Source organism: Fringilla coelebs, assembly GCF_963513975.1.
Source record: "Fringilla coelebs genome assembly, chromosome: 3".
Taxonomy (NCBI): domain Eukaryota; kingdom Metazoa; phylum Chordata; class Aves; order Passeriformes; family Fringillidae; genus Fringilla; species Fringilla coelebs.
Window position 1 is genome coordinate 5,526,968 of NC_140030.1, and position 24,541 is coordinate 5,551,508.

At 42.5% G+C, this 24,541-nt stretch overlaps 2 protein-coding genes across 6 annotated transcripts; one reads left to right on the forward strand and one right to left on the reverse strand.

Moving 5' to 3' along the window:
* Positions 1-1,301: 1,301 nt before the first annotated feature.
* On the reverse strand, positions 1,302-6,147 carry CENPQ (centromere protein Q). 4 transcript variants are annotated; one of them, XM_084203502.1, is made up of 10 exons: positions 6,024-6,080; positions 5,560-5,660; positions 4,883-5,038; positions 4,544-4,601; positions 4,297-4,411; positions 4,072-4,140; positions 3,374-3,503; positions 3,035-3,154; positions 2,664-2,741; positions 1,304-2,055 (listed from the first exon to the last, which is right to left on the reverse strand). In XM_084203502.1, the coding sequence occupies exons 3-10, from the start codon at positions 5,033-5,035 to the stop codon at positions 1,927-1,929; spliced, it is 852 nt and encodes a 283-aa protein (XP_084059628.1). In that variant the 5' UTR covers positions 5,036-5,038; positions 5,560-5,660; positions 6,024-6,080; the 3' UTR covers positions 1,304-1,926. The 4 variants fall into 4 exon arrangements, with proteins under 4 accessions (XP_084059630.1, XP_084059628.1, XP_084059629.1 ...); XM_084203504.1 differs by lacking the exon at positions 5,560-5,660 and having other exon boundaries at positions 1,302-2,055; positions 4,544-4,598; positions 6,024-6,147; XM_084203503.1 differs by lacking the exons at positions 5,560-5,660; positions 6,024-6,080 and adding an exon at positions 5,771-5,792.
* On the forward strand, positions 6,132-23,829 carry MMUT (methylmalonyl-CoA mutase). Of its 2 annotated transcripts, none has more exons than XM_084203498.1 (13): positions 6,132-6,186; positions 8,317-8,696; positions 9,612-9,979; positions 10,707-10,864; positions 11,085-11,256; positions 12,618-12,866; positions 13,157-13,268; positions 14,537-14,652; positions 15,185-15,300; positions 19,716-19,847; positions 21,395-21,542; positions 21,654-21,821; positions 23,414-23,829. In XM_084203498.1, exons 2-13 carry the CDS (start codon positions 8,342-8,344, stop codon positions 23,540-23,542), a joined length of 2,223 nt encoding a protein of 740 aa, XP_084059624.1. In that variant the 5' UTR covers positions 6,132-6,186; positions 8,317-8,341; the 3' UTR covers positions 23,543-23,829. The 2 variants fall into 2 exon arrangements, with proteins under 2 accessions (XP_084059624.1, XP_084059625.1); XM_084203499.1 differs by lacking the exon at positions 6,132-6,186 and adding an exon at positions 6,293-6,426.
* Positions 23,830-24,541: the final 712 nt, after the last annotated feature.

The following is a 24,541-nucleotide window of genomic DNA, read 5'->3' on the forward strand; positions in this document are numbered from 1 at the left end:
TAATAGATAGATATCTAGAGTAATGAAACAATACTATAGTTAGCATGAATAGCAGTAGTTATGCTAAGGCCGCAGTAGGCCCGGTAAACTTTAATTGAACTTTAGTGCATGATACAAGGTTCGGTGCATGGTAGATCGAAAGAATGTATTATCTAGAGAATGTACTAAGTCTTATCTATGGAATGTACCTTTTGGCTAAATAACAAAATGTCATGATGTATCTAATGAATCTTCAATTATCTATAAAAATGATTAGTGATATACGCAAATCTAATGAAGCAATAATGTTAAGAAAAGTATATAAACCCTGTAGATTTTATCGCGAATTTGGGGCTCTGACTTTGGACGAAAGTCCTCAGGCTCCCGGGCCCTCAATAAAGCACCGCATAAAGCAACTCTGGTTGTTTTGTGTTTTCTTCGGATCGGGCAACAAAATCACAAAGCTCTGGTCACAGCTCCAAAAACACATACCAACAGTGAACCTTCTGGAAGAGGCCTCAAATCTCATCAAAACCAACAATGTGATCATTCTGCAACTCTGTCCAAGAGTATCCACCATCAAGTGGAGCTAAGACCACTCCTAAATGCCTGCATTTATGTTCCCTGGTTCATGTTACCCTGTTCATGTGTGCTTGACAGCCCCAAAGTAGCAACACCCACAGCCAGCCTATCATAAGTCACCCAGTGTTGGGGAAAAAAATTAAAGTAATTACGAGTTGCCTCTGTATCTATCCAGCGCTATAATGCAGCAGCTCATTCTTCAGGTATTATTTCAACTCCCTTTTGTGGAAGCTGATTCTGACTCCTACTCACTGCTCTTCTCCACACTTTCCTTTCAAAATAAAAAACTTTCAAAAAGGCAAAGGTCTCTATGTGGTCCAGAAAGTTCAAAACCCACACAGCAAATCACCCTCAATGAAAGCAAAGGAGTATATCTTTACTTAACCTTTTCCTGGCATGCAGGAAAATCTTTAACCCATGCTCTGGATTAAATTATTTTGGGGTAATGGTTATATCAGTAACTGCCTCCCTTGCCAAGTGATAACAAATTTGAGAAATACTTCTAAATAATTATATTCCTTTTCCTGTGATTCAGTATAAAGCAAGTACTTAGTCTGGTTTCCTGATCCTACATGGTTTAGGTTGTCCTGTGAGGAGTAGAGAGCTGGACTCAGAGATCTTTACAGGTTCATTCCAACTTGAGATATTCCATGATTCTAACTCCAGAGAGGCTTTCAAGCCCTCTTGGAAGAAAGATAATGAGCTTTTGTCTCATTAAAAGTAGCAGCAGCTTGTAAACAGCAGAACAAGAGTTTATGAAGCAAGTCAGTGTAAAGAGCACTGCTATCTTTCAGCAGGTAATTTAACCTAGGAAGTATTTCATGTTGTTTGATGTTGGTTTTTTATTAAGTAACCAAAATGTAAAAGCAATTTTGTATATTTGATAAAAATTATTCCATTTTCTTCAATTGAGGGTTTTTGTCAAAAAATAGTAAGAAAGTTGAACAGGGGATTTACAACTGAGTGTTAGATAAGCTTATTTTTCCTGCCTGTTTCAGGTTTAAACTCCCAAATAAAAACTACTTTCGTAGAAGACACAGCCTTCAGTGATTTACAGATAAAGAAATGCAAATAGAATGGAATAGTTCCCTTATTCTGTAAAAATTCCCAAATACCCAGGATCCATTTCCCTCCCTTTTCCTATGACAGTATATATCATCATTAGAAGTCATCACAGGTCAAAAAAAATCCCAAAAAACCTTGGCAGATGACTTAAATCACTTGAGTCCCTAAATGTATCTACACATTTATATACCAATGTTAATAGAAAATGTTTTGACAGAAATGCAGCAGTCACAACAGGAAGGCCATTAGAAAGAAAGCAGATTCCAAACTCAGCATGGAGACTCCACATATTTTGGCTTCTCAAAGCAAATCCACCTTCTCATAGGTCTTTTCAATAAGGGTTAACAAGTTCTTCAAGTCAGCTGACTGCTGGATAGCATTCATATCCTTTAAAAGGCCTTTCTGATTCTTTACCTTCAAAATTTCCTCCTAAAGAAGGAAAGAATCATAGACAACAAATAAAAAAACAGCTTTTATCAAGTGCAACAGGAATTTCACCTTCACGCAGCCCAGCTACAGCTTAAACAAAAAATGATTCGAAGTCACAGAATGAGTCTTCCCTCCAGCAATTATAGATATATTTCAGAAATTACAAGTTCCCTAGGGCCATAGTGTTTCTAGGAAAAGACAGGTGATGTTTTAAATCATAAGATCACAGAATTGCTTGGGTTGGAAGAGACCTTAAAGATCAGTTCGTTCCAAGCCCCTGCCATGGGCAGGGCCACCTTCCACAAGGTTCCACTATCCCAGGCTGCTCAGAGCCCCATCCAGCCTGGCCTTGAACACTTTCAGGGATGAGGAGGGTTTTTAGGGTTCTGTCCTGGTTTTAAATCAGAAGTATATAGTTCTCAATGAAAAGAACAAAAATATAACACAGAAAATGAAAATCTATTCAAATTTTCTGAATTTTCAGAATTGCCCCCTCTGGAAGAGGTTAAGGGATAAAAGCACATTCTGTTGCCTTCCGCCTCACAACCAAAGTGTCTCTGAAAAGACAAATACATATTTCAAAAGATAAATATATATTCCACACTCACTTGCAAAGTGGGTGCCTGCAAACTGCGCTTGGGGAGTTCTGGAAGCTGGAGTGTTCCACTGCCATTTTCCTGGAATACCTAGGAAAAAAAGAAGAAAATGAAGGAACAATCCAAACCCCCAAATATCAGGCACACAAGTAGGAAAATAACCTGTCATTATCCAACTTATGAAACCAAACTTAATTCTGCAACTGAAGTTGGAAAGATTAAGAAGCTCAATTCCCAAAAGCAGATGAGGCCTTCCTTAAACGACACTGACTGAGAAACAGCTTGTTTGAGAAAGCTCTGGAAGTCAGCCCATTCCTCTAGGTTATAGCAGTACACAAGTATTTATTTTATATATTTATTTATATTTATTTATTATTTTATACCTTCCTGGCACCTTTTTCATCTTCCTCTAACTGGCTTTTGAGCACCTGGATTTTGTACTGCAGCTGCTGTATGTGTTCCTCAATGCGCTCTGCTGATCGCTCTGCTTCATTTATTTCATCCTAAAACAAAACCAAGAACAAAACAGAAGAAAATTCACTTTAGAAAGGGTGAATCTTTCCCACAGAACACACTGAGTCCCTGAAAAACCATGCAAAGAGAGACAGTGCTTTGCAGCAAAGGTGACTGACAATGAGGAACACCTGGACACTCCTCCACAACAGCACAGGCACGATCTGCAGTGTGGTGAGGTAATTTCTTGCCTTCCTTGCTTTTCATACCTGCAGTTGTACCAAAGACTCCTCATTTGTCTCAAGCATTTGTTTCTCTGCCATCTGAAGGCCCAGGTTATTCTTCAGGTTACCCAGCTTCCCTGGAGGCACATGTAAAGTCTTGAGACTTCTCAGCACCCTTTAATTACAGAAAAGGGAAAGTATTACTTGTTTGGAGTTCTTTGCAAAGCAAAAAGCAAATTATGGGGGAAAACTAATCTCATTATAGTTTTAGACCAAATTGTTGCCAGTGAAGTAAATGACTGCAGAGGGAAAGAAAAACTGCCTTGAATTGTTTTCCAAAATCATGTGGAGTAGGTGTCCAAGGAAAGAACCAGGAACAAGAAATCCAAAAATTCTCATGCTTGCTATTGCACTGACCTTGTGTGGTTTATATTCCACTGGCCTCTACACTCCTAATATAAACTGACATTAATTAATATTTTCCCAGTTCTGACCCTTCTGTTTTTCAAATTAAGTTCTAAGAGGAGGATTTTTAACTGCTTCCAAATGATGATCATTTTAGTAAAACCTGGAAATGCTTTTATGAAACATGATACATAGCTTTATATATATATCTAAATCTAAATATTTAAATATATATATGTCAGAGGAGAGTTTTAGTTCACCCTCAAAGTATGGTACAAAACAACTGGGTGGAAGAAATCTTTTTTCTCCCTCTTTCCTTTTAATTTATAATTTCTTACCTGTTTTTCAGTACATTGAGGTGCTTCTGAACATCATCTTTTCCCTCCCTCTGTTGGGACAAAACAGATCTGGAAAGAAAATGCAGGCAGAATTTCCATCACAAAGTGTGCAAGCACAGAAAACAGGTCAAAAACCACATTGACTTTCAGTTCAAGTAATACTATGATTTTTCACTTTGTTCCTTGAGGAAATAAAGAAGAACCACCAGGGTATTTGGCACTTACAGTACTACTGAATCCACTATATTTTCCAGGAACAGCCTACTGTTCTCTGAGAGAGGCTGCCAAGATCTTATTGCAGCACTGGACAGCTTCATCTTTTTTGAAGAACCACTCTCTCCTGTTATCACAAAGGAAAAAAGAGAAATATGACTTGTCAAACCTGGACAGACAGCTTTGTGACTCAATTCAGTCAGACTGGAGTCAAAGGTGTAAAACAGTTCAGATTTAACAGCAAAGAACAGGACCCTACCTGCAGGGGAAGAGTCCTTCAGTTCCTTAACTCCCCTTCTGCCTGTCTGAGGGACCTGCTGAAGGGAAAAATTTACAGCAAATGTGGCAATTTTGAGACAACCTCTGCTGTGCAATCATTCATCTATTCCTGTGAACTCACTATGCCAGTGTCTGACAAATGTCTTTGAGCACAAAAAAACCCAAAAAACTTCTTTACTGAAGTCTGCTTAAAAGAGCTCTTCAGACTAGGCATTTCCTTAAGAGGACTATTCTTAGTTAATGAACTATTCTCTATGAATTCCAATTTAAAAAATGGGAATTCCCCTCTTTCCCCTTCCCCTTCCAAAATAATAAATACCTGTCTTTTTTGACCTTGTTTTCTTCTCTGTTCATTTGCTCCCTTTTTTTTGCTAGAAGGCCCTTGTTGATTTTGTGATTTAGAAGGATTTTTTGCTGATCTCCCACCAGCTGGCTTCCCCATTTTACTGGAAGATGTGTGACGGGGTTTCATTATCTGTAAACCAACGGGAACAGGAGGAAACAAAGACAAAATTAAAATCCATCAATTATAACCCATACAGTGCAAACCATACTTAAAAAAAAAAAGGAAATTGGACTCAATGCAATAAGCCCCAAATGACCCTAAATGAGATTAAATGTTTGAATATTTGCTAGAGCCCAAATCCTGTAAATTTACCTAAATATAGAACCACTAAAAAAGCACCCCCACTTGGAAGATGTCTCTGCCCATGGCAGGGAGTTGGAAACAGATGATCTTTAAGGTCTCTTCCCACCCAAACCATTCTGTGATTTATCTTTCTAATTTTCAGTGCAGTGAACCAATTACCAGAACTTTTCACTTTTTACTTTAGCACATAAGTACAGCGGTCTCTGATGCAGTTTAAATCTACAGTTTCTTTTCTTACCACAGAAACAGAGGGAAAAGCTGTGACACAAACGGGAGCAGCCACAAACGCCACTGCCCTTCTCGTCTCTCAAGCACCACGACTCAGATTTATTCAGCTTTTCACTCACCCCCTCAGGCCACTCTTTCCTCACTCACGTCCTGTCACTTCTCACCAGGCAAGTGTCCAAATTGACAGCAGACAAATAAGCCCCGGCCGGGTTACTGAGGCCTAAAACAGGTACATAAACTATATGCCAGGTAAACAAACTCCACACCAGCTAAATAAGCCCTAAACCAAGCAAATAACCCCTGCGTGGCCCTTCCTCCATAACTACCCACGTTGTGGGACAGCTTTCACAGCAGAACGCAAATAAGGTAAGGACTACAACTCCCGACATGCATCGCTTCCCGCCGCAGCAAAGGACTGTCTCCTCCGTCGCAGTGCATGCTGGAAGTTGTAGTCCTCACCCATACTCCCTCACATTCCCAAACGCCCGCTCCCCGGTGCTGCCGGATAGCAGCAGAACAACTCCGGATAACAACTCCACAAAACCCTTCCTCTCCCCCCGGCTCATGTCGCCCCAAGCCTCACCTTCCCGGCGCTGCCTCCCCCTCCTCAGAGCTGCCGCCGGCCCCACCTCAGCCCGCCGGGACGTTACCAAACAAACCCGCGCTTCCCGCGGCGCACGCGCAACGCCGCTCCCGCCCACCGCGCGTGCGCGGGGGCCGTGCGCTGACGGAGGGGCCGGTGCCAGGTAATGGGGGGATCCCATCGCTGGTCCTGATCCCGATCCCTTTCCATGGTCCCGTCCATGCCCGGAGCCCCCAGCCCTGCCCCTGTCCTTGTCCTTGTCCCCTGTCCCGGCTCCCGGCCCGGCCCTCGGTCCCCATTGGCCGCCCGAGGGGCGTGTTGGGGGAGGGCGCTGGCGGCGGGCGCTGTCCCGGGACGGAGAGCGGAGCGTTCCTGTCCGGCTGTGGGTGCTGAGGAGAGAGAGGTGTGGAGAGGGGGTGACAGGGCGGGGATGGCAGATGGGCAGAGCGGAATTGTCAGAAACTGAACAAGGGTAAATGCAGCGTCCAGCTCCGGGGCAGAATAATTCCGGCATGCCAGCAGGAAGGTGATCCTGCTCCTCTGCTCAGCCCTGGGAGGCACATCTGGGGTGCTGTGTCCAGTTCTGGGCTCCTCAGGATAAGGGAGACATGGAGCTCCTAGAGAGGGTCCAGTGCTGGGTAACAAAGATGATGGAGGGACTGGAGCATCTCCCTGAGGAGGAAAGGCTGAGGGAGCTGGGGCTGTTCAGCCTGGAGAGGAGACCCAGCTAAGAGGGGCCCTCAGCCCTGGGTGTCCCTGTGTGCAGGGAGGGCTCAGAGCAGGGCCCAGGCTCTGCTCCAGGGCCCAGCAATGGCACCAGAGGAACGGGCAGGGACTGATCCCAGCAAGTTCCACCTGGACAGGAGGCAGACCGAGTGCTGAACAGATTGTTCAGAGAGGCTGTGAAGTCTCCCTCTCTGGGGATATTCCAGAACTGTCTGGAGACATGTCCTGTGCTCTGGGTGACCCTGCTTGAGCAGGGAGGTTGGATCAGATGAGCCACTGTGATTCCTTCTGACCTGACCCATCCTGTGACCCATGAAGTGGTGTGGGCACAGGTTGCCTTCCGTCCTGGCTGCAGCATCACATCCCTGCAGGGCATGAGTGCTCCTCAGAAGCTCCTCTGTGCCCCTCAGTTGGTAGGCATACCACACTTAGCATATATATTATTAAAGCAAATGTTTGGAGAGTGTTGCTTCAGTGATACAGGTGCTTTCCTGTATCTCGTAAAGGGTTTCTCATAAAGGTGTCAGGGAAGTTTGTTTTTCTTGGCAGTTGTGAAAGAGATGAGGGAGTAAGGAAATGACTGACCCTTGCAGCTAAGCTGTAAAGGTTTTGTTTTTATAAGGAAGTGCAAGGATAGGGTATGGATAGCAGAAGCAAAGGAGCTTAGAGCTTTTAGGAGGGACTGAGCTCACAGACTAGGTTGAGTTGAAAGATCATCTCATCCCAACCCCTGCCATGAGCAGGGACATCTTCCACTAGACCAGGTTGCTTCAAGCTTCATCCAACCTAGCCTTGGACACTTCCAGGGATGGGGCAGCCACAGCTTCTCTGGGCAACCTCTGCCAGGGCCTCGCTACCCTCACAGGGAATTGTTCACATTGTTGCCCCATCAGTCTCATGCATGGTGGGACAAGCTCTGTGTTCTCACACGCCACATTTTTTTTTTCTCCTTTCTTTTTCAACCTATCTCTAGTTTCCATCCAGCCCAAGCCATCTATTTCAAAGTGTATGATTACATCAGCAATTTTCTGACAGCTCACTTCCTTCAGAGTGAGCTGTCAGAGTATCCTTGATGTTGGATACTGGGAAGAAATTCTGTGAGGGTGGTGAGGCACTGGCACAGGTTGCCCAGAGAAACTGTCGCTGCCCCATCCCTGGAAAAGCATCGCTCTTTGACATGAAGGAATTCCTAGATGAGAGAGATGTGAAGGTGGAGGGTAGCTGGCCATGTCATCTTCATGCCTCACACTGGCTTTTCAGTGACTGATTAATGATGGTGATGCCGAGGGACTGAAATAAGTTACACATCTCAGATGTGGATGTAGATAAGTTGAGGGAATGTTTTCCTTAGAGGAAAATGTAGGATTTTTCCTGAATGTAGGATTTTTCTCTTCCTTGTTGAAAGGCAAGAGGAAGGACTGTCTGTTAAATCAGTGCATGAATAACACATTTCACTTTTCTCCTGAAGGATTGTTTTGGATTTAGCAAACTGCTTGACCTCTCCATTCTCACATCTCTATGTTAGGTGCATATGATAATGCAGAGTGCATGTTTTTGTTTTGTCCAGCTTGCCCCAGCCCGTGAGCAGAGCCATGCTGAGGGCCAGGGATGCCGTCCTGCGGCTGCGGCCGCGCCGCTGCGCGCTCCTGGCCTGGCGCGCCCTGCACAGGCAGCCGCTGCACCCCGAGTGGGCTGGCCTGGCTCAGAAGCAGCTGAAAGGCAAGAACCCAAAGGATTTAATTTGGCACACCCCAGAGGGGATCGACATCAAGCCTTTATACTCCAGAAGGGACACGGAGGACTTCCCTGAGGAGCTGCCAGGGGTGAAGCCTTTCACTCGAGGGCCCTACCCCACCATGTACACGTACAGGCCGTGGACCATCCGCCAGTACGCTGGGTTCAGTACAGTGGAGGAGAGCAACAAGTTCTACAAGGACAACATCAAAGGTGGGGCAGCTGGTCTGGGAAGCAACACTGCCTTGTGAAGCAATGGGGGACATGAATTCAGTCAGTTACATGGCAAATGTGATTATTTTATGCTGTGAGTTTGGATTTCTGATAAGATCTTCCCAGTGGCACTGTCTTTCTTTATTACTGGGAAATTGGATCATTTCTGGAAGTGCCTTTGTTTCATTTTTCTGTGGAGAATGAATGTGTTAAATGCTGCTTTTAGTTATTGCACCTTAACACATAGACATAATTTGCATCCATTCCAGGGTTCAAGCAGCTGAGATCACAGAGCTGAAGCAGAAATGGTAACCTGGGTTAGCTGGTAGGACAGCCCAGTCACTGGTCAGAGGGGAAAATGCCTGGGGGCAGCAGAGTTTTGGATTCTGCTTTCAGGTTGCAGTAACAAGAACTCAGGCTGTCCTGTTCCCTACTTTATAGGAATAATTTTCTCTTACTGCAGATTTAAAAAAAACATGTGTCAGTAGAGCCAGGGAACAGTCTGTGGTGTTTAGTTTGTGATAAAGAGAAGGTAACGTGACAGAGTTTATGACACTTCTGCTCCCAGCTAAGCCAAGCTGATTTATGTGTGTAAGCTCTTACTGCCTGTCTAGGCAAATTTATAACTTGTGGGTGAGCTGTTATTCAGCAGTTTTTAAAGCACAGTAAGGACTACCTTTCTGGCTTTTTTTTCCCAGTTAAAAACTTCTTCATTTAAAGTTTAAGACTGCTAGAGCTTGGACAGGTTTGGGGAGGGAACAGTGTTTAACATCAACATTTAGTTTGCCATCCAAGCCTGAATCATGTAAAATAGAGTGAATAAATTTAGATCCCATCCTAGTGCAAGTCTGTTCAACACTTCTAACTATCTCTCTGTGTTGTTTGTTTGGATTTTTTCCTTTCTTTTTCATGTAGCTGGCCAGCAGGGATTATCAGTTGCTTTTGATTTAGCCACCCACCGTGGTTATGATTCAGACAATCCCCGAGTCCGAGGAGACGTTGGAATGGCAGGAGTTGCCATCGACACAGTGGAAGACACCAAAATCCTTTTTGATGGAATTCCTTTGGAGAAAATGTCAGTTTCCATGACAATGAACGGGGCAGTCATTCCTGTGCTGGCTACATTTATTGTGACTGGGGAAGAGCAGGGAGTGCCTCAGGCCAAGCTGACAGGGACAATCCAGAATGACATCCTGAAGGAGTTCATGGTCAGGAATACCTACATTTTCCCCCCAGAACCATCCATGCGGATCATTGCTGACATCTTCCAGTACACCTCAAAGGTATTCATTGTTTAAATGTATAACTTCTATTATTAGGGTAAGTGTTTATGAGGCACTTTGGAAAACAAAGAAAAGATGGGAAGACATGTCATAGGGAAGAGTAAGGTGGTTGTGGAAAGGGACAGTAGGAAAAGTTAATATCAAACATCACTTAAAATATAAATTTGAAGTTTGAATCAGACCAGATCTGCAAACACATTTTTGTAGAGATGGGTTTTATTTGCAGTCAGCAAGGAATTCAGAGAGTGGGCTGGAGACTGGGGGTGTTCAGCCTGGAGAAGGCTCCAGGGGGACCTCATTGCAGCCTTTTAGTACCTAAGGGGGGTTTATAAAATAGATTGAGAGCAACCTTTTACACCAATAGAGACAACTTTTTACACAGATAGTGACAGGACAAGGAGGAACATTTTTTAACTAAAAGAGAATTTAGATAAGATGTTAGAAGAAATTCTTCCCTGTGAGGGTGTTGAGGCCCTGGCAGATGTTTCCTAGAGAAGCTGTGGCTGCCACATCCCTGGAAGTGTCCAAGGCCAGGTTAGATGGGGCTTGGAGCAATCTGGGATAGTGGAAGGTGTCCCTGCCTATGGCAGGGGTTGTTGAAACCAGATGACCTTTAACTCCCTTCCAGCTCAAATCATTCTTGGATTCTGTGTGAATGTTGATAGAACAAGTATTTGACCCTCTCTTCTGCTGTTATACCCTGTTGTATCTTTTTATTTTTTTTCAGCATATGCCAAAATTTAATTCCATTTCCATCAGTGGATACCACATGCAAGAGGCAGGAGCTGACACCATCCTGGAATTAGCTTATACCATAGCAGATGGCTTGGAATACTGCAGAACTGGGCTTAAAGCTGGCCTCACTATTGATGAATTTGCACCTAGGTGAGCTCAAGAAATTTGCAAGTATAAAAATCCATTTTGGTAAAACTTCTATATAGTTTAATATGAAATTCAGTATTTTACACATACAAGCAAATAGGAACATTCCCATCATCTGTGAAAGTACATTAATCAGAGACCTTGCTGTCAGGCTTCTCCATTATTGATCCAGAGTTACCTGAATGATTCAATGTTATATTCCGTACATGTTCTCCTATTACAGGCTCTCTTTCTTCTGGGGAATTGGCATGAACTTCTATATGGAAATAGCAAAGCTGAGAGCTGGGAGGCGGCTGTGGGCTCACTTGATTGAGAAAATGTTTAAGCCCAAGGATTCCAAATCTCTTCTGCTGAGGGCTCATTGTCAGACTTCAGGCTGGTCACTCACTGAGCAGGTTAGAAATTGGACTCTCATCAACCTCCTTACTTAAAGGTTTTTCTCGTGGTGTGTGTCTTAAAGGGGGCTGCTGGTGGTACTCACAAAGGTGCAGCAGCTGTCCTCTCACTCTGACAAATGCACACACTGGCACTGGATACACCTGTATGGCAATTCAGGACTCAGAGGATGAAGCTCTCTTGGATTTGTGAGTTATCATTCCAAAATGCAGTGCAGTCAGCAGATAGAGGCACTTTTTTCTCAGGATCACTGGCTTGAGAATTAATTTCAGCAGCCAAGGGAGTCTTTCATACCCCTCATGCTCAGTGCTGAGGACAGAAGTAATGGTTACAGCTCATCTGCTCCTTTGAAACTCTCTGCTCTTCCTGCTAATTCACCTTACAGCAAGGAGATAAATCATTGGAGTGCATACAGTTTCCCAGGTGAGGTCAGAGCTAGGTTCCAGCTGTGATCCCAAGGCCTGCTGCTCAAAGTCATGCAATAGGAGTTATTTTTAGGTCGTGATTGTAAGCATTGCTGACTTCTGTGCCTTGCTTTTTTTAAGTTTATTTTTTTTTTTTAAATAAATGTAATGTTTACTTATTTACACACAGTAAAACTAAAACAATGGAATTTTCTGAACAGTGACCTCTGTGGGTCCTCCAATTAAAAGTATTGTGGGAGTGCAAAAATGTTATTATTACCAAAACTATATTCAATTGTCTTCCAGTGTTCAGTGTAAATATTTTTTTGGCTAGATCATAACTCGTTGTCTAAACATTGTGGTTTATCTTAGTATAGCTTCTCAGTGTGGAGTATTTTCTCCTTATAGCTTTCAGAGGGCAAATATACTTAACATGCCTTTAGATAGGTATCTACTCATAAATTATGTTTTACATTCTTACCTATCCAAATCACAGTTTTCTATAATTACCTTATGTGATGCTGTCATGAATGAAAATATTTAAGCACATTTAGTTCCAAAACACATCTTGACTAGTAATTTGTCTGACACACGTACTGTACGCTGCTCCAGGAATTCTGGACTTGGAGGATGGAAGACATCAGGCCTACTGTTCCATCCTCTGTGATTTGGGTTCACTAAGTTCTTTGAAACACCACTAAATATAAATTAGGCTTTGATTTGTTACTGTGAGCAGTTTACTGGCACAGTGATCATTTTGGCTTTCTTTATGAATTAATCTCTTTGTTAAGATATCGACAAGTGATAAATCAGTTTGATTTGGGGTTTTTTCAGCTTTTGTTCTGATTACAGTGTTTCAGTGGGGAATTTTGCATTTGTTTCTTTGCAATAATGACTAACCCGCCCCAGCCCTGTGGCAGAACCACTGAACTTCAGAGCTCCCTTTTTCCTTCCAGGATCCCTTCAACAACGTCATCCGCACCACCATCGAAGCCATGGCCGCGGTGTTCGGGGGGACGCAGTCTCTGCACACCAATTCCTATGATGAAGCCTTGGGGCTGCCCACAGTGAAGAGTGCTCGCATTGCCCGCAACACACAGATCATAATCCAGGAGGAATCAGGGATTCCCAAGGTGGCAGATCCCTGGGGGGGATCTTACCTCATGGAGTGCCTCACCAACGATGTCTATGAAGCTGCTTTAAAGGTCAGTTTGCAGAAACCTTCTCTGGGAAAATTGTAGGGATAGGAGTTTTGAGAAATGTCTTCTGAGGGAAAGACTTCTTATGTCTTCTTTGTCTGATATACTGGTAATTTCTAATCAAGGAATTATTTTACACTTCAGTGATGTCTTTGTAAATAAATTTTACAGAACACAGTTTAGAGCACAAAACTGGATAAAAAAGGTTTACTGAAAATGTGGGTGGTAGTACAGGTACAAAGCTCAATTTTTAAACCTTGCTACTACTCAGTATCTCAATCCTCTTCATTTCTCAGCTTATTGAGGAGATAGAAGAAATGGGTGGAATGGCCAAAGCTGTTGCTGAGGGGATCCCCAAACTTCGTATTGAAGAGTGTGCAGCCCGGAGACAAGCCAGGATTGACTCTGGTAAGAGCAGGGGGATGAAAGAAGGGAAAATTGACAATAAAATACTTCAGTATAAAGGGTTTTTACACACATGTTCATTGTGGTTTTTTATTTCTCAGTTTAGGAGTAGCAGATTGAGTGCTAGAACAAGCGGTGATGGTTTTATGTCAGTGAAAGCTCTGGAAAGAGACAGAATGTACAAAATACAGTACCAGTGTGAAAAGTCTTGCTTGACATGTTCAAGATTAGATTAGACAAAGCAGTAGAAACACCATTTTAAAAGAGTGTTTGGAGCCTTCAGTAGTGAATGGCTTGATAGGAGCTTTAAGCTGTGATTCCTGAGTTTAAAAGCAGAAATGCCACCAGGTGGCGATACTCACCCTAGCTGGCCAAATTCCGGGGTTTTCTGGAGAGCTGCCCGTTTTCCCAGAATGGTCAGATCATAGCAGAGGAGGATACAATTCCTTGCTTGCTATACATATGTGTATATACTCATAGAGTAAGTATTTATGGAGATATTTATATTTGTGTCCTTAAAACTCTATTCCACTTTTTGTAATGGGCATTCCAGTAGTAATCCAGGAACAGAAACTAGGGATAACTCAAACATGAAAGAAATTACATGGACATTTTTGTATTGAGGATAAATTTGAAGCAGGTCTTAATTAAGACCAATAAAGAATAATCAGTAAAGTTCTGTGTTTTCTCTCATAAGGTAAATTACTTAATGTTGCTTCAAAAAGTGTATAATGTTATCAGGCACTGCAATTAAAAATATCTGACAACTCCATAATGATTGAAACCTAAAATATAATTTTCCAGCATGATAAATTAATTTTTATGCACATGGAGTAGTTTTAGGTAGGAACTTAACTTTCTTATCTGTTAAATCAGAAATGTAAATGCAGAGCAGGGGACCAGCACTTCTGCCTAGTTCTGTCAGATACACTTATGTAAGCTTAAAAAGAGAAAAATAGCCAATCTATTTTAGGGACTCATTACTAAATCAGTTTGCAAGATAAATATTGTTCTGTTTAATTTTTTTTTTTTCCTGCTGCAGTATTCACTGAGTTGAATGTTCACGCATTTAATCTTTCATCACAAAATCTGGAAAATACAGACTTAAATCCATTCTATAAGAGCAGATTTTATATATTTGAAATTTACGTGGTTATATAAACAAAGCTATGCATAATAATGCTCAAAATCTTCTTGTCCTGTTAGCATTGTGTCTTTTCACAATAGTTTGCAAATGTGTTCTGAGTTTCTGGTGTTTCCACTGGAAATAGGGTCTGAAGTAATTGTTGGAGTGAACAAGCACCAGCTAGAGAAAGAGGAGGCAGTGGAAGTTCTGGCCATTGACAACTCCGTAGTCCGTGCCAAGCAGATCGAGAAAATCAACAAGGTAAGAACAACCTTCTAAAAATGAATCTTATTGTAATTGCAGAGAGAGACTGAGTAAAGGCAGCTTGCCAGAAGTTTACCTTCCAGTTTCTGAGAGTCCACTCTCCACTCATTAGTGGAGAAACTGGAATATATATCTGTATGTCCAACCTTTAAAAATGGAGAGCTTTACATGTTCTGAAAATATGATAGAAACCATCTATGCAATGTTTTGCTCTAAAAGCCTGTGACATTGCTTAATCGCTCACTGTTGGGTGCTTCTTATCAAGTGCTATTGAGGGTCACCGAACCAGAAATCAACATCCACTTTCATAATCAGTGAAAACATAGACAAAATTGGTTTAGGGTTATGTTATGGACTTGTAAATATTTTAAGGTCTGAGCTGCCTTTTGACTTCTTATCTCATTGAAATAGGAAGTGAATATTGACAATTCCCCATCCAGAATTAATATTTGAAGTTAGTCTTCCACATTTGACTTCCCATTTCCCTTTTTGGTTTCCTTGAACTGAATGTCTCTGTCCTGCTCTTTAGGTGAAAGCCAGCAGAGACCAGGCAGCAGCCCAGCAGTCCCTGGCTGCTCTCACACAATGTGCTGCCACTGGGGAAGGCAACTTACTTGCTCTGGCAGTGGAAGCAGCACGTGCCAGGTACTGGGGGTGGGGTTGAACAGCCAATTCTTATTTACAAATTGATGTTCATTTTCACCTTTTAACTTTTCTTGGGTGTGGTGTCAGCAGGGTTGGAGTTTTGGGGTTTTTCATTAGAAGTGGAAGTAAATAATGGCTGCAGTTTCACATTGTAAGATGCACTGTTATTATATTACAACTTCTTAAGGCAGTGCTTAGATTTCTCACAAGGAACACAACAGATATAAAGAATCTGATATGAAATGAGGCTGTTTGTACACGTTCTGCTGTTCACAACTCATATTCTTACCAGTTCCAGGACATAATTGAGTTTCTCTGTCACTCAGCTGTTTCATGGGTGAAGGAGTTTAAGAAGTGTCTGAGATGTGAAAATGGGTATTCAGTCTTATGCTCTGTTGCTTCATCTCTCCTTGCACCACAGATTGGTGTGAAAACATTTTTTGGCTGAAGGAGAAATCAGTTTGTTTAGTCAGGCAAAGTTGTAAGAAATGTTCTTGAGCAGTGTGAGGCATCCTTAGAGTCCAGTGGAACAGTTCCTTTTTTCACCCAAGGTGCTTTTGAGGCTGTTTTCCTTCCTGTTTCAAGGTCAGCATCAGTCTCTAGAATAGATCCTGTCTGTCTGTTCCTTAATTAACTAAATACCCCAAATATAAGCAAACCATATTCCTTCTTTGTTGTGGTGCTGCCCTGTTTTTACTGTCACATCTCAAATTCCTTCATTCCCATTCCTAGAATACCAAATAACTGTATTTTAAATCCATTTAACCCCAGCCTGTCAGGAATCTCCAGCAGTATGTCTACATTTGTCTTGGAACTGGGGAGATGACAGGAGACAAGTGTTGGATTTAAGGGATTTATATCTTCTGTAGCAAAATTAACCAGTTAACTCCTAGTTTCTCTCATTGGTGACCTTGTTTTTGTTAATTGTAAAAGCATTAATGGACTGAAGATGCACTTTGTAAGTTCCAAACACAGAACTTAATTCTGCCCCAAAACTATATATGGGGGGTGACCACAGAAAGACACTGTCACTGCCACACAGTGGCATCTGATACAGAGTGTTTGAAGGAGGATTGTGAGCTCTGGGAACATGTACAAGGAGCCTTCAATGGGGGCAGCATGGGAAGAGATTTCAAACTTAACACATTCACCCTTCACAAGCAGAAAACAATTGGGCCAGTATCACCAGCATGAGAGGGACAGCTGCCTCTTTCCTGGCAAGTGGAAATGATGGATTTTGAGCATGATGCAATATAACTCATTTGGAATAAATGAGTAGCACACAACTGTCAGTGCTGAACTATGGAAAAGATTCTGTGGACTAGTACAGAGATTTCAGTGCTGATAAATACGAGTAGAAAAGTTAATGTTGTTATTCTAACCCAAGAAATAAGGCAGATCTGAAGTGAATGAGATCAGTACCTCCCTTCTGTGCTTCATGTCTCATTAGAAACCCCATTACAGGACAGTGGGACAGGTTACACCAAGTTCTTTCTCTCCTCCCTCACCTGCTGTGCTGTTTTTTGGTCCCTCTCCAGACTTGAAGTTCAGTGATGGAAAGGGAAGGCAGAAATGCAGTGTAACTGCTTGTGCTTCTTCTTCTTCTGCCCAATCTGTGTCCTTGTGGTACTTCCTCACCTGATTTCATGCTGCTGCCTCTGCTTACTGGGGAAATGCAGAGAGGAGCAGCAGCAGCTGAGGCTGAGCAGACACAGGGTGCCAGCTCTAACAGGCACATTTTGGTCATTGACTTTCTCCAGATTGGTATTTGGGTTCTGCAGCTGGTTGTGGACCACTGGGAGAGAGTCACACACAAATACATACTGATAAAAAATTACTCTGTTAGGAAAAGAGGTTGTACTCCTGGCTCCAGAGACAGCTATCCATTGTGGATGTATATGTGGCAGAGATCAAAAAAATAGTTTCTTGGTAAACAGCAGAAAAGTATTAATGAGTAATTTAAAATCAAAGCTCCTTATTACTTAAGTTACTACTTAAAAGTGGATTTAAAGTGTTGCAGAGATTTGGGACACAATTTTCAAAACACAGGGATTTCAGAAGCAGTGTCTATAGAAGAAAGAAGTGTGTTTCATTTTTGTACAGTACACTAAAACAACTTCATCCCAGCCACCAGGTTATACCTCATTTATTTTTCATTTGTAACACAGAAATTTCTTTCACACTTCTATGTAATAAGAACAGAAAGACACATCACCGCCATGCAGGGCTTAATTTAATACTGAGGTATACTCAGATACTGCTTCTGCAAAAGTGGAAGAGAAAGATTTATCTAAGCTTAGTTTTCTCTAGAAAAAATATGTGTTTTATGCTGCTGTAGCCCTTCACCACACTACCAGGAGTAAGCCCTCAGTGTTTGTGCATGGGGGGTATTGATTTTGGGCTGCAATCTGTGATGTCTGGCACTCTGAAAGGGAGTCAGTATTTATAGACACTTTTTAAGTCTGCTGCAAACTTGCATTTTAGCCTCGGGGAAGTCACCTTACCTAATGCACTTTTGCAGTTTACTTTTCATTCTTTGTTAGTAATTACAGAAAGCAATAATATTAATAAGATTATTTAGATGTCCTGAAAATCAAAACCTGATGACACAAGTGATTAACAGTGAGTCAAACAGAATTCCAGAAAGCCGGGGGAGGAGAAATGGCCAAAACAGTATCAATAACATGAGTTTAAATGTTTGTTCCAGAGTGATGCTGTCCTTAGGAAAAGCTGGCCAACTGTGAAAAGTGATAGCAGAGATAAGAGGCCACTACAGACATCTGAGCTGTACAGATCTTGATGTGTGATCACAAATGGATTTCTGACACTTTACCTTAGCAGAGTTTACATTTATAACTAAGTATGAGCTGATATGAGCCAGCAAAAGAGCAAATTAGTTGGGTGGTCACAGGAAGTAAAACATCTCTCTGAAATTTACTGGAGGATTCAGCAAATGCAGCAGAAATCCATGTCTTGTTACTTTGGGGGCATGTGTGGCAGATTGCATGGGGTAGGAATCAATACCCACTGAAACTGCAAACAGCAGAAGGGAAACTGAGTACAGCTCATTTGGCCATCTCTTTGTAGAGGTGTGTGGACAGCAAGGTGCGTCTTCTCCAGTCTTTCCTGAGCATTTTATGTAAAAGCTTTAGAGAATGCTTAAGGTAATTTTGCCTCAGAGTAGCTTGTAGTTAAATCATAGAATCATTTAGGTTGGAAAATGCCTTTAAGATCATTGAGTCCAACCATTACCCATCTCTGCTGATCCACTACTAACCCATGTCCCCAAGGGTCACATCTACAAAGCTTTTAAATCTCTCAGGGATGGGAACTCCACCACAGCTCCTGTCCTACAGCCTGACATGCATTTCAGTGAAAGAATTTTTCCTAAATTCCAGCCTAAACCTCCCCTGGTGCAACTTAAGTCCGCTTCCTTTTGTCCTGTCAGTTGTTACCTTGGAGAAGAGACCAACCACTACCTGGCTCCACCCTCCTTTCAGGGAGTTGTAGAGAATAAATATAATGTGGCAGGAGAAAACATGAATTCCAGAGTTTCAAAGTGTGCTAGCTTAATTAGTTATACACTTAATACTGCTTTGGTGTCTGTATTTGTAAGCACAGTTTTAAAGTGATTCAGAAGAGTAGTATTTTTATTTCCTTCCTTTGACAAAGTTTGCATTAATTTGTATTCAGCACAAATTTTTTAATTGCTTTGGGATAGAGGCTGTTATTGCTGATGTTTGTCCAAGAAGAGAGTAGAGCCTAGTTTGCTTCTCTCACTTGTGCTTCAGCAGAAGAATTATTTCAGACATGTACAGTGTGTCCAGTAGCAAACAAAACTTGTAACTTGCACATAAATAAATTTCCCAGATCCTTCTGCATCTAGTGGGTAAAGGAGCTGTGTCAGGAGAAGAGGAGAAGAATGAACACTAAAATAAAAGCATCAAGGGAAAGGCAAATAAATTCCTGTTAAAATGTTAGGTTTCAGTCTCTTCTGTGTGTTCTTCCTTTTGTTTTTGTCCCCTCTTGATTTATATTTTATATTTGTGCATGAATCCCAATGAAGGATCTTTTAGTCTGAGCCCGGCCCCCTCCCCACCCAAAAAAAAAAATCTCTATTCAGAAAATCTGATTTAATTTGCTGAATCAAAATTTTGCCATTCCCCATTGCCTTGCCTGTTGTAAATCAATTCTCACATGAGCAATAAAGTATTTTCTTAAAAATGCCTTTGCATGTTCTGTCAGTGGGTAGCAGTGGGGTGAGCTGGATTTTCAGAGTTGCAGCACTGAAAGGGAAACCAATCTAAGTAAATTTGTCCAGCAGCAAGGCAGATGGTTGAGCCAGTGCCAGTGATGTCTGTGTTCTGTTTTCATGTCAGCCTGCTGATAACAGGAATGGTTTTTGTCTGTCTTAGGTGCACTGTGGGGGAGATAACAGATGCCATGAAGAAGGTGTTCGGGGAGCACAAAGCCAGCGACCGCATGGTGAGCGGAGCTTATCGCCAGGAGTTTGGGGAGAGTGATGAAATCCTTCATGCCATCAAGAGGTGAGAACTCTTCCCAGGTAGCCAAATGTGTAATAGCCTCACATTTAATCAAGGAGGTACATGTGCTACTGACTGTGCCCTAAAAAAACATTTCCCAAATCTGGGTGACATCCCTGGGGAATCCCTGGACCTGCAAAAGCACTCTTGTAAGCAGGAAAGTAGAATGACAAGGAATAAGTACAATAAGACAAGGTCAAAACTTATTTGAAATTGTATTTGCTTGCAAACAAAAATTCACTGAGGTGAAGTTATGATTTGAGAGTTTTGTCCAAATAGCCTAAGACACAGGATTAAGATGCTGAGAAACATTGCCTGAAATCCCTGTACATTGGATTGCTTCTTTTAAAGGCTGTGTAATAGTCATCTTTAAAATATTTCCAGCACTTCATACTACAAAACCTTGTTTTGATTTACCCATAAATTGTTTCTGCAATTTCACTCTCACTGTTGCTGAAACTGTTGCTAAAATCTATCTGGATATCCACATACAGCCTCCAGTCTTTGGGTATGACTCATACCCCAGTGGAGGAGGCATCCCTAGATGTTGGTATGTGTGAAAACAGTTGCCTTTTGGGTCTTTTCTCAGTTTCTGCCTTTACTGCTGCCCTCAGGGGTACAGAGCCTGAATTGCTTCTGTGGGAGATGATGCAGCACAAATCAGTCCCTGCTGTGTTGGGGTTTACCCATTTAAGAGTTCAGGCTCTCCTGAAAGGGAATTACTGATGGCTTTGCAGTGGTGATGATTAGACTGACTTGAAAGTAGTTGTGCTAGGAAATGTCACCATTGTTCTTTTATTTTGACTATTTAAATTTAACTATTTTTAGTTATGCTTTTATGTGAAAGAGAACTGAACTAACCCCTTGAAAATCAAGATGTAGCTCCCTTTCTTACATAGAATCACAGAATCATATAGGTTGGAAAAGACTTTTAAGATCAGTGAGTCCAGCCTGTAACCACAGACAGATCCTGGTGGTACTTGAATAGTGAGCAGTATCTGAGGCTGTGATTACACAGTAGCATCAATACAATAGAAATATGAGCTGCCAGTATCCAAAAAAAGAGGGGCAGTGGAATGAGTGCACAGAATAGGAGATACAATAATCCTTCCATGGACAGATTTTTACCCAGTGGAATGATAATGCATAGTGTGATGTCCAGGACCCATCTCTGTGTGAGTACTTTTGAAATAATAGGTCATAATTATTTTTAAAAACTAAAAAATGTGTTTTGGTGAGTTGTAATTCATCTTGTTAAACCCTCAGAGAATTCAGTATTTTACCTGTTAGAAAGCAAAAGAATAAGGGAAGATTTTTTTAAATAAAGAATATTTTATTTTTGTGGCTGCTACGTACAAGAAGTGAGTTACTAAGAACATAACATGAATATTAACATAGTGTGCAGGCTGCACAGCCAAACCACGACTTAGAAGATCTTTTTATTTGATGAAATTATGCTACACTTGCAGCAAGTGCTTTTTTTTTATGTGTGGAAATACTTCCAACGATTCTCAGTGACTTGCACTGACAGGATGTGTGTTTCCAACCAGAGTTGACAAGTTCATGGACCGTGAGGGCCGCAGGCCTCGTATCCTCGTTGCCAAGATGGGCCAGGATGGCCACGACAGAGGGGCCAAAGTCATCGCTACCGGCTTTGCTGACATCGGCTTCGACGTGGACATAGGGCCCCTCTTCCAGGTAGGGCTGAGCAGTGCCCAGAGCATTCATTCCCTGTGCATCCCTTCTCCCGGGGGCGTGCTCAGCCCCCGGGCCATGGCCGTGCCCTGTCCCACGCCCTGTCCCACGCAGACCCCGCGGGAGGTGGCGCAGCAGGCCGTGGATGCAGACGTGCACTGTGTCGGGGTGAGCACGCTCGCCGCGGGGCACAAAACCCTGGTGCCTGAACTCATCAAGGAGCTCAATGCCCTGGGCCGGCCCGACATCCTGGTCATGTGTGGAGGAGTCATCCCGCCTCAGGTACGGGCAGCATCGTTTCTGTAGCAGTCTGAATTGCTGCTAGCACAGTCCAGGTTAAGGAAGCAGAAAGAACCTTTGCATAATATCCACTGATGTTTTATTCAGCAGCGGTGAGATGATCAGGTCCCAGCACCCACACCCAGAGAGTCGCACTTTCTCTCTGCCAGGGCCTAGGGGCTGACCCTGGTCTCTGGGCCAATCAGGGAATATGGGGAGAGTGGCTCAGGGACCTAGGAACAGACATAGGAACAGGGGAAGGAGCCAATGGGGTCTAAAACTTATTGAGGGAAGCTTCTTGTGTCTCCCTAAACCAGGGAATGCCCCCCCAGGGTCTCCACACATTTCCATTGAGCTAAGAGACTGATTTATCTCTGTCTGAACTGCTGAGCTGTTTCCTGGGTTCTGTAATGTCAGAGCACTGAAGGCTCCTCTGTACAGTCACCAGGGACAGCACAGATCCGTAAGGTGGGATCCCCCAGTCTGATTTTCTCTACAGCATGTCCTGGTTTAACTTAGAGTGTTTGTGGGATGGAAGATGGAGCTGTGTTGTGAAAAGATGAGCTTCAGGGATATGTTCTTTATGCTCTGTTGTTTCGCATCACCAGTCCTTGGTTATCATTGGTACAGGCTGGCTTCTGTCTTAAGAGACCTTTTGACTTCCAGCAATGGTTGTGAAGAGCCACAGCCAGTGACTAAGGCCCCTGGCAGGTCCCATCACCCCTAGGCTGCATATCTCACTCACCTTTTCAGCCTCTCCTCACCTTCCCTATCATCAGGCAGGCATTGCCTCTCATTTCCTCTGCTTTCTCCTAAACTGTTGAGCAGTTTGTTGAATTCCCTGGCAGTCAGAGCTTTCATCTTTAAATTTTCCTTAGCTCCTGCGCAGTCTGCCTGTCTCCATCACCTTACAGCCATCCTCTGCCTATAGTGATCCAAACTGATTTTGCATATAAATCTCCTGTTACTCTCTTTTTCCACACCTCTCCCTTTTATAGGCAGTCAAGTAACTATTCAGGAATGACAGAATTCTAAACTGAGCAAACAAAACTCATAGTATTTTTTAGATGACAATTTGTGTTCTGTCCAGTATCTCTCAATGGGCTGTTACTACCCTGTGGTTGGTAAAGGTGTAATACGTCCTATGCAGACGAAAGAGAGAATACAGAGCTGCTTCCCAAGTCTTTTTGAAATTTCAGGACAGTCATAAAATTAAATTAACTCTAGATTGCAAGAGACCACTGGCAGTTATCTGCTCCAAGCCTTGTTTAAAGTAGCATTTTCAAAATTAGAAGTTAGATCAAATTTAGGTTGGGTTATTCAGACTCATATACAGTTGACTTTTGAGTACATTCCAAGGACTGCCATAAGTCTGACTCTAAAGAAATAAACCTTTTCCTGTGGATAATTTTTAGTATTTTTTTCCTACCTTCTAACTTCTACCCATTTCCCATTTCCTTGAAGCTGTGCTGTCTCTCTCTGGGACTTGTTGCTTTCTCACGCCCAGCATAGAGGGCAGAGCATGTACTGGTTATAAATCAATTACCAATTTTCTGTTCACTATTAACTATAATCTTAAATCTCTTTTCCAACAGGATTATGACTTCCTGTATGAAGCTGGTGTTGCCAATGTGTTTGGTCCAGGCACTCGTATTCCAAAAGCAGCTGTGCAGGTGTTGGATGACATTGAGAAGTGCCTGGAGAAGAGGCAGCAATCCATGTGACTCTGAAATGTCCCAACTCAGCAGCCTTACACTGACCACTTGATTGTCAGCAAGGGATGGCCAGCCACAAACCTCTGCTCCCACTGCCCCCTGGCCTTGTGTTTTGTGCTTTCTAAGAAAGTTCTAAACTCTCTGCTTGTTCTATTTGAGGATTATTTGTATAGGTACCCACAAGAAAATTTTATCTCTAGAACTATGATTTCAGGAAGTGAAGGGAATTCAAATAAGTGTGTTTGGGTTTTTTTTCCAGATATACTGATAAATAAAATAACTGCTGCAGCTCTTTGGATGGTCTCTTTTGCCTGATCCCTTTTGCATGCAGAGAACTTGTTTTGAATTTTTTTGGCAGTTATAGTAGATCTAGAAGTCTTCAGGCAGTATCACTCATTCAGCAGAGATGGGATTGACCCCAGCAGCACTTTGATTTGAGAAATGGTGTCTTCTCAGGGAAGGGCAGTGATGGGAACAGAGCACAATGCTCAGCTGCTCCTACACAGGCTACTGCCATCTACACCATTTCTATCTTATTATGCCATGAAATTAAATAATGATGGTTTATCTACCTGTAGTTTTATAAAGAGAGTTACATTACGGCTGTCCCATCCCTGGAAGTGTTCAAGACCAGGCTGGATGGGGCTTGGAGCAACCTGGGGTTGTGGAAGGCGGTTGAAACAAGATGGTCTTTCAGGTCCCGTCCAACCCAAACCACTCTGTGATTCTGTGTTTCTGTGATTTTTACAAAGTTGTTCATCAAACAACTTGTGTTTTACATGCACGAGCAGCAAAACTCTATCTGTTGTGTGGATGAGAGAAGAACCCAAGACAAAGCTTAAGTTGCAGAGTATTACTGGCAAAATAATGGGGCGGAATCCAAGCCTTTGCAGTGTTCTAGAGCCTCATGCTCTAACTTCTGGAATAATGACCTCTCTCAAATAATTGATCTTTGTTCTGAAGTGAGTCACATTTAATTTTACAGATGGAAAATTGACCATTAACAGA

Excerpts from the sequence above, each read along its gene's own strand:
- CENPQ (XM_084203502.1), bottom strand. The coding sequence starts at position 5,035 with ATGAAACCCCGTCACACATCTTCCAGTAAAATGGGGAAGCCAGCTGGT. Across the intron at positions 4,141-4,296 it reads ATAGTGGATTCAGTAGTACT|ATCTGTTTTGTCCCAACAGA; the intron begins GTAAGTGCCAAA and ends TTTTCTTTCCAG. Across the intron at positions 2,056-2,663 it reads TGCAGGCACCCACTTTGCAA|GAGGAAATTTTGAAGGTAAA; the intron begins GTGAGTGTGGAA and ends TTCCTTCTTTAG.
- MMUT (XM_084203498.1), top strand. The coding sequence starts at position 8,342 with ATGCTGAGGGCCAGGGATGCCGTCCTGCGGCTGCGGCCGCGCCGCTGC. Across the intron at positions 11,257-12,617 it reads GCTGGTCACTCACTGAGCAG|GATCCCTTCAACAACGTCAT; the intron begins GTTAGAAATTGG and ends TTTTCCTTCCAG. Across the intron at positions 19,848-21,394 it reads ATCCTTCATGCCATCAAGAG|AGTTGACAAGTTCATGGACC; the intron begins GTGAGAACTCTT and ends GTTTCCAACCAG.